The 8,534-nt window shown below is 47.9% G+C and overlaps 1 protein-coding gene across 5 annotated transcripts in view; it reads left to right on the top strand.

Moving 5' to 3' along the window:
- Positions 1–394: 394 nt before the first annotated feature.
- Positions 395–8,534, top strand: part of NQO1 (NAD(P)H dehydrogenase, quinone 1) — a 19,039-nt gene continuing 10,899 nt past the window's right edge. For 4 of the 5 annotated variants that reach the window (XM_011976696.1, XM_011976694.1, XM_011976695.1 and 1 more), the window contains exon 1: positions 395–916. In XM_011976696.1, the coding sequence (XP_011832086.1) occupies positions 910–916 (7 nt within the window). In that variant the 5' untranslated portion in view covers positions 395–909. The remainder of the gene's footprint in view (positions 917–8,534) is intronic. The other variant, XM_011976693.1, reaches the window with a different exon arrangement.

Genomic DNA, 8,534 nt, shown 5'->3' with positions numbered 1-8,534 from the left:
CTCAGGTGATCCGCCCACCTCAGCCTCCCAAAGTGCTGGGATTACAGGCATGAGCCACCGCGCCTGGCCCCGTTTTGGCTATTCTTTAATATGCCTCCCTATAACTGCTATCTCCACACCAGCCTTGCTTTAGCTCATGGGAAACAAAACCAATTAGTTCCCCCATTACCTGCCTTGAGGAGCAGGGGTGGTACAGCGGCATGCACCCAGGGAAGTGTGTTGTATGGGCCCCCAAGTGCAGAATCTGAATCTTGCAAAGGAAGAAACAAATTCATCTCCACGGAGCATGTCTCCCCAGTGCTCTCAGCCTTCCAAATCCACAGTCACAGTGACTCAGCAGAATCTCAGCCTGGGGCACCACAGTAATCTGCATCCGGCTTTTTTTCTGCTCCACTTCGTGCCAAGGCTCAAAGGGCAGGCCCACTCGATCCCTGGACTCTCTTGGGAACAACTTCCACCCTGCATCCCTTTGCACCTCAGGGCACAGTGCGCAGATGGGCTTGCCTTAGCCCCTCCAGCCAGATTTTTGAGGCCTCTGTCACACACCCCCACGAACCCCTCCTCCAGGCCCCAGAGACTTTTCTTGACTTCCACCAGTTGCTCAGGCGGGGCGGGTTGGAGTGGAGGGGCCCCTCCTTCACCCCCCAGGCTCCCTCCCTTCCTGGAGCTGCAGCCTTGGCATCCTCTAGCCCAGCACCCCAGGATCCAGGCGTTGGGTCCCGCCCTTGTTGACGTCCGACTCAAATGAGCCGCGCAGGATATATGAGAGAGACTGCACCGCGCAACACACACACGACTCCTGCAAGGTTGCCGCTGGAGTCGCCCAGCCCAGTGAGAGCCTAGTCCCGGCCAGGGTTGCCCCAGCAAGCACGAGTCCAGCCAATCAGCGCCGTGGACTGCACCAGCGCCATGGTCGGTGAGTGCTGGAAAGGGCGAGGCGCTTGGTCTCCGGAGTCCTGGTGCCTGTGGAGGAGGTTGTATGGGTTTGGCCCTGAGTTTTGTTCCTTGAGTCAAAACCCACAAAGGGAAGAGATTAGGGTCCTGGGATGAGCCTTGATCGGACTCCGGGAGAGGGAGAGCTTCTGTTTGTATCCGGAGTCGTGGATCCTTCCTCACTCCACCCCCACGAACTCCAGTGGGCATTTAGGAGAAACTTGACCTTGGACGCAGAAATTCCCTCCAAAACTGGGGTCAGAAACTGGCCGTTGAAGGCCAAATCAGGCTTACGGTCACAGCCTATACCTCTTTTGGGCTATAGTATTTAAACCAATTTGAATTAAGTTGCAATCATTAAAATGGGTGATTTCACTTAAAAATGTGGATTCCAAGCTTCTGAAGAAAATGAGACTATCTGGTGATTGGTGGACAGGAGTGGAGGAAACTGATACCTTTAGTTTGACAGAGACCAGAACCGGCTCCAAGCTGCCAGGCTCAGGTTTTGTTGTTTTGTTTTGTATTGTTTTGTTTTGTTTGAGACTGAGTTTTGCTCTTGTCGCCCAGGCTGGAGTGCAATGGTGCTATCTCAGCTCACCGCAACTTCCGCCTCCCGGGTTCAAGCGATTCTCCCATCTTAGCCTCCCGAGTAGCTGGGATTACAGGAGTGCGCCACCATGCACAGCTAATTTTAATATTTTTAGTAGAGACGGGGTTTCGCCATGTTGGCCAGCGTGGTCTCAAACTCCCGACCTCAGGTGATCCGCCCACCTCGTCCTCCCCAAGTGCTGGGATTACTGACGTGAGCAGCCGTGCCTGGCCTTGGGAGGTATTTTCCATTGAGGCCCTTGGATTAGGCAAACCTGATCAGGTCGTACTGGATCCGTTTCTAGTATTGGGTCCATTTCAGTGATAGAGCCTCCCCACTCGGCCATCAACCCTAGGGGAACTTAGAGGTCACCCCAGCTCCACCCAAGGCATAAATAACCAGCTGAGACAACTGCAGGGACTGAGAGCTGTTGCCCAAATAATCTCACTCTGAGACTGGACAGCGCTAATATTTAGAAAGCTGTTGCCTCATCTGGGGCACAGTCCTGCGTTTTGTAATTTCTTTCCCTGTGAACCTGGTCCTGCCTCTAAAAATGCACCTGCACACACAGAAGCCCATCTTGGTCAAAGTGAGTGGAGGAAGAGATTGCCCTTGCAATTGACCAACTGAAATTATCAGAATCTCTGAGAAAGGGACTAAGCAGGGGATTGGTAGCCCAGAATGAGTTGCTGGCAGAGACAGCAGGGAATAGATTCTTACAGCTGAGAGGCTTGCCGCATACACGGTGGTTGCTATTTCCTTTGTATTTCTTTCTTAAGCTCCCCGAGGCACAGGCACCCTCTTCTCCAATACTAGGGCAGGAACTGTTTCCTGACTTTCCAGTCTTACAGAATGTTCTGTATTTATGCGTGGCTTAAACACAAAAAAGAGAGCTGGTAATGAGGGAAAAAGGGAAGACTTGAATCTTGTATAATTAGTTTTAGCTGTACCCGGCTAACCAAATCTTGAGGTTCACTAAAGCATCCAGGTTTTTTGTTTGCAACTAATAGATGTGTCTGATTCGCACTCATGTTCCCTGGAGCACTCAAGTGAAGAGAGAAGGCAGAAGGAGAATGCGTGAAACTGATACAAAGTCTTACCTTTAACATACTTCTTTTTTTTCTTTTTGAGACAGGGTCTTGCTCTGCTGCCCAGGCTGGAGTGCAGTGGCATGATCAGGGCTCACTTCAGCCTTGACCTCCTGGACTCAAGTGATTGTCCCATCTTTGCCCCCTGAGTAGCTGGGACTACAGGTGTGTGCCACCACACTCAGCTAATTTTTTTGGTCAAAGCAGAACTCGAAACCTGGCTAAAAAATATTTTTTTTGGCTGGGTGTGGTGGCTCATACCTGTAACCCCAGCACTTTTGGGAGGCTGAGGCAGGAGGACTGCTTGAGGCCAGGAGTTCAAGACCAAGATTCAGCTCAAATGGCAAGCTCCTCTGAGGGCCTTTCCTAACGGGCCAGCCCTGAAGTCCTGAAGTTTTCCTCTGTGGAAGTTTTTTTTGAGACAGAGTCTCACTCTGTTGTCCAGACTATAGTGCAGTGGTGTGCACTTCCCAGGTTCAAGCGATTCTTGTGCTGCAGCCTCCCCAGTAGCTAGGATTACAGGTGCACGCCACCACGCCCAGCTAATTTTTGTATATTTAGTAGAGACGGGGGTTTCACCATGTTGGCCAGGCTGGTCTCTAGCTCCTGACCTCAAGTGATCCACCCGCCTCCGCCTCCCAAAGTGCTGCGGTTACAGGCATGAGCCACCGTGCCCAGCCCTCTGTTTAACTTTGTCCCTTACCTCTCCTAACACACTAATGGCACTCTACCCTGAAGAGGTTATCTGTGTGTGCATCTTGTGGCCTCTCTCAGGGTAAACTCTAGTAGTGTAACTCCTCCCAGGTCATGTTGCTCAGCTAGTTAAGTGGCAGGAAGGGAAAATGAACCCTCCAGGCCCAGAAAACTTCTTTTCTGTTAATTGCCTATTCACAACCATCTGTCTGTTTGTTTGTTTGAGACAGAGGCTTGCTCTGCTGCCCAGGCTGGAGTGCAGTGGTGAAATCTCAGCTCATTGCAACCTTCGTCTCTTGGGTTCAAGCGATTCTCCTGCCTCAGCCTCCCCAGTAGCTGGGATTACAGGCGCCCGTCACCATGCCTGGCTAATTTTTTTTTGCATTTTTAGTAGAAGACAGGGTTTCACCATGTTGACCAGGCTGGTCTTGAACTCCTGACATGAGGTGATCTGCCCGCCTTGGCCTCCCAAAGTGCTGAGATTATAGGTGTGAACCACCGCGCCCCACCCACAACCTTCTTTTGACCATTTTTCTTTTGAGTTGTTTTGGGGATCTACGTATTCCAGGTACTGCACTTTGGTGGTTATATTTATTACAAATATATTATTCCTGTTTGTGTGTTGCCTTACATGAAAAATTGTAAAGTCACAGGCATGCTTATAGCTATTAGAGTCTGAGCTCCTTGAAAGATCAAGAGATGGATATTCTGACTTGTTCATTTTCCGAGAAGTACCTTGACTGTCTTACTACTTAGAAAATGCTTGTTCACGTTGATGAGAAGTCAATAAAATAAAAACTGTCAGAGCGGTGTTCAGTAAACACTGATAAGACTAACGGCGAGGTAAATTACAAAGAAAATGCCTGTTAGAGCTTGATATGCTCACCTGCCTCCCAATCGTGTTAAATCCATGGGTTAAGAGGTAGGAATTTGTTGAGGTAGCCTCAGAGCTGCCTTTCCCTTTTCCCAGGCTATCCAAAGCAAGTCAGTCATTTCCAGCGCATGTAAATCACCATCAAACACCTACTGCGCTGAATCTTAGTTTCAAGAGTCCAAAACCTCAGGACCAAGTTTGAAAATCCCCTGGTTTGGCATACTGGGCCCTGAAAGTTACACTTGGCTGAATTTAGCCCAAGAGGCACCTCCCTTGCTAGGTGTGGTCAATAATAAAAGCAGGAAGAGAGCTTAAGGCTTAAATGCGCCTTTCTAGTTATTTTAGTCATTTCTAGTTATTCATTCATGGTGCAAAAACGTTGCAGATGCCAGCTGGGCGCAGTGGCTCACGCCTGTAATCCCAGCACTTTGGGAGGCCAAGGCAGGTGGATCATGAGGTTAGGAGATCGCATGGTGAAACCCTGTCTCTACAAAAAAAAAAAAAAAAAAAAAAATTAGCTGGGCATGGTGGCACACGCCTGTAGTCCCAGCTAGTTCGGAGGCTGAGGAAGGAGAATTGCTTGAACCCGGGAGTCAGAAGTTGATGTGAACCGTGATTGTGCCACTGCACTCCAGCCTAGGCCACAGAGCAAGACTCCATCCCCCCTCCGCCCCCACAAAAAGTTGCAGGCATTTTCTTCTCCCAGCTGCACCCACTGTTCATGGTAGGGTGTGAAGTAGCAGTGCACGCTATCAGGAGCAACTGTGGGAGTAAGCGTCCTTTCTCTGGCACTTCGCTCTATGCCCTTGCACGCTGTTGTTTGTAAGTCTCACTGTTGCCCAGGCTGGAGTACAGTGGTGTGATCTTGGCCCACTGCAACCTCCACCTCCCTGGCTCAAGCGATCTTCCCACTTCAGCCTCCTGAGTAGCTGGAACTACAGGTGCACACCACCATGCCCAGCTAATTTTTTTTTTTTTTTTTTTTTTTTTTGGTAGAAACGGGGTTTCTCCATGTTGGCCAGGCTGGTCTCAAACTCCCAGGCTCAAGCAAGCTGCCTGCCTCGACCTCCCAAAGTGCTGGGATTGCAGGTGTGAGCCACTACGCCCAGCCACTCTCTACATTTTTAAATTATTCCAGTTTCACCACTTAATGACTACACACTTGGGTAACTTGCTTCTCTCCTGTGCCTCAGTTTTCTCATCTGTAATATGGGGGCTACTCATGGTATTGACCTCATAGGGTGTGTCTCAGTCTATTTTGTGCCTCCCTACATAATACTTGGGACTAGGTAGTTAATAAAAAAGAGAAATTGATTTCTCACCGTTCTGGAAGCTGGGAAGTCCGGGATCAAGGTGCTGGCAGGTTTGGTTGTCTGGTGAGAGCTGCATTTGGAGAAATGCTGCGTCCTTACACGGATGGTGGGAAGTAGAAGGTGGAAGGGCAGGTGAGCCCCGGGCTGGGCAAAGTCTCTTTTATGAGGGCCTTGAGCCCACTCACGAGGAAGGAGACCCCCTCACCTAATCACCTCTCACAGGTCCCATCTGTTAATACTCTCACATTGGCAGCACCTGAATTTTGGAGGCGACGTATTTAAAACATAGCAGGTTGCCCTGACAAAGGAAGAAAGTGCAGGCCAGGCGTGGTGGCTCACACCTAAAATCCCAACATTGTGGGAGGCTGAGGCAGGCAAAATTGCTCGAGTCCAGGAGTTTGAGACCAGCCTGGGCAACGTGGCAAAACCCTGTCTCTACAAAACAAAAATTAGGTGTGGTGGCACACACCTGTAGTCCCAGCTACTCAGGAGGCTGAGGTGGGAGGATCACTTGAGCCTGAGAGGTCAAGGCTGCAATGACCTGAGATCATGCCACTGCATTCCAGCCTGGGCAACAGATCGAGACCCTGTCTCAGAAAAAGAAAAAAAGGAATGCAAAGCACTGAGGGCAGTGCCGAGCACATCATAAGGATCCACTAAATACTGTGCTTGCAAATTGAAGCATGCTGCCTCTGACAACCTTGTTAATATAAAAGAGGCCCATTTCCCTTCTACCTGTACCCTTTGCCATTTCTTACTTATAAAGGAAGCTGAGCTGTTAATAGTTTAATGTGATCTGCTGGGCGCGGTGGCTCATACCTGTAATCCCAGCTACTGGGGATGCTGAGGCAGGAGAATCGCTTGAACGCAAGAGGTGGAGGTTGCAGTGAGCTGAGATCATGCCACTGCACTCCAGCCTGGGCAACAGAGTGAGACTGTGTCTCAAAAAAAAAGAAAAAAGTTTAATGTGATTGTTCCACATTTCTCCCCCTCATACCAATGTGCTGCAAATCTACATACAAATATGTGTCATTTCTTTTTTCTTTTTCTTTTTTTTTGTATTTTCTTTTTCTTCCTTCCCTTCCCTCTCTCTCTCCCTTCCTCTCACTTCTTTCGTTTTAAATAAAAATGGATTCATATTCACTTGCCTTTTTATCAGTTAATAATATATCATGGATATCTTTTTGAGTCACTACATATAGTAAATTCATTTTAATTTTTTTAATTTTTAAAATTTGTTTATTCGAGACAGGGTCTCCCTCTGTTGCCCAGGCTGGAGTACAGTGCGGCGATCACAGATCACTGCAGCCTCGACCTCCTGGATTCCAGTGATCCTCCCATCTCTCAGCCTCCTGAGTAGTTGGGACTACAGGCATGCGCCGCCATGCCTGGCTAATTTTTGTACTTTTTGTAGAGAAGGGGTTTCGCTTTTGTCATGTTGCCCAGGCTGGCCTTGAACTCCTGGGCTCAAGCAATCTTCCCACCTTGGCCTCCTGAGCAACCGTACCTGGTTAACAGTCTCTAAAAAAATTTTTTTTAGTGACAAGGTGTCACTATGCTGCCCAGTCTAGTCTCCAACTCCTGGCCTCAAGGGATCTGCCCACCTTGGCCTTCCAAGTAGCTGGGATTACAGGCATGTGCCACCACGCCCAGCCAGTTTAACTCATTCTTTTTAAAATATTTTTTTACTTTTATTTATTTATTTTTCTGAGACAGGGTCTTACTCTGTTGCCCAGGCTGGAGTGCAGTGGCACGATCTCGGCTCACTGCAACCTCTGCTTCCCAAATTCAAGCGATTCTCCTGCCTCAGCCTCCCAAATAGCTGGGATTACAGGTGCCCGCTACCACGTCCAGCTAATTTTTGTATTTTTGTAGAGACAGGGTTTCACCATGTTGGCCAGGATGGTCTGGATCTCTTGACCGTATGACCCGCCCACCTCAGCCTCCCAAAGTGCTGGGATTACAGGCTCAAGCAACTGTGCCTGGTCAACTCATTCTTGTTAACAGCAAAATATCCTGTAGTGTGGATGTGCCCATAATTTATTAAAGTGTTCCCCATAGACAATCAGGTTATAGCTAATTTTTGCCAATGAAAAGCATGATGTAATACACATCCTTGGCTCTTATAGCCTGATGCTTTTACTGTGTAGAACAGATTCCTCCAAATTGGAGAGCGAGATAAAAGATTTATGTGTCTTTAAAGTTTTAAGAGATTCTGCCTGATTGCTCTCCCTAAAGGTTGAGGCGATTCATATTCCCACCAGTAACACGCCAGTTTTTCTGTTGGTACAATCTTAACCCTGGGTGTTATTTGTAACATTTTGTGGGTAAATGTAAACTCATGGTAAATGTAAACATGGTACCCATGTCAACTCATGGGTAAATGTCTTGTTTTCATTTTGATTTTCCTGACAGGCCACGCAGAGCATCTTTCCATTTGTTTGTTGCCATTTGCCTTTCCTGCTCTGTGAACAGTGTGTTCGGATCCTTGACCCACTTTTCCATTGCACTGTCTTTTCTAATCATTTGTGGGCACTCATTGGGAGTTTAACTCTGTGATGAGAAGTGTGAATTTCTTCTCCCAGTGGGTATCTTTTGAATTTGTTTATGGCTCTTTTTGCTAAACTTTTTTTTTTTTTTTTTTTTTTTTTTTTTTGGCTTTTTTTTTAAATTTTTTTTTTTTTTTTTTTTTTTTTTTGGTAGAAACGGGGTTTCTCCATGTTGGCCAGGCTGGTCTCAAACTCCCAGGCTCAAGCAAGCTGCCTGCCTCGACCTCCCAAAGTGCTGGGATTGCAGGTGTGAGCCACTACGCCCAGCCACTCTCTACATTTTTAAATTATTCCAGTTTCACCACTTAATGACTACACACTTGGGTAACTTGCTTCTCTCCTGTGCCTCAGTTTTCTCATCTGTAATATGGGGGCTACTCATGGTATTGACCTCATAGGGTGTGTCTCAGTCTATTTTGTGCCTCCCTACATAATACTTGGGACTAGGTAGTTAATAAAAAAGAGAAATTGATTTCTCACCGTTCTGGAAGCTGG

This window comes from Mandrillus leucophaeus, unplaced genomic scaffold (genome assembly GCF_000951045.1).
Source record: "Mandrillus leucophaeus isolate KB7577 unplaced genomic scaffold, Mleu.le_1.0 Scaffold17, whole genome shotgun sequence".
NCBI lineage: Eukaryota > Metazoa > Chordata > Mammalia > Primates > Cercopithecidae > Mandrillus > Mandrillus leucophaeus.
Note: the sequence above shows the minus strand (reverse complement) of the source record. Positions and strands in the feature narration are given on the sequence as shown.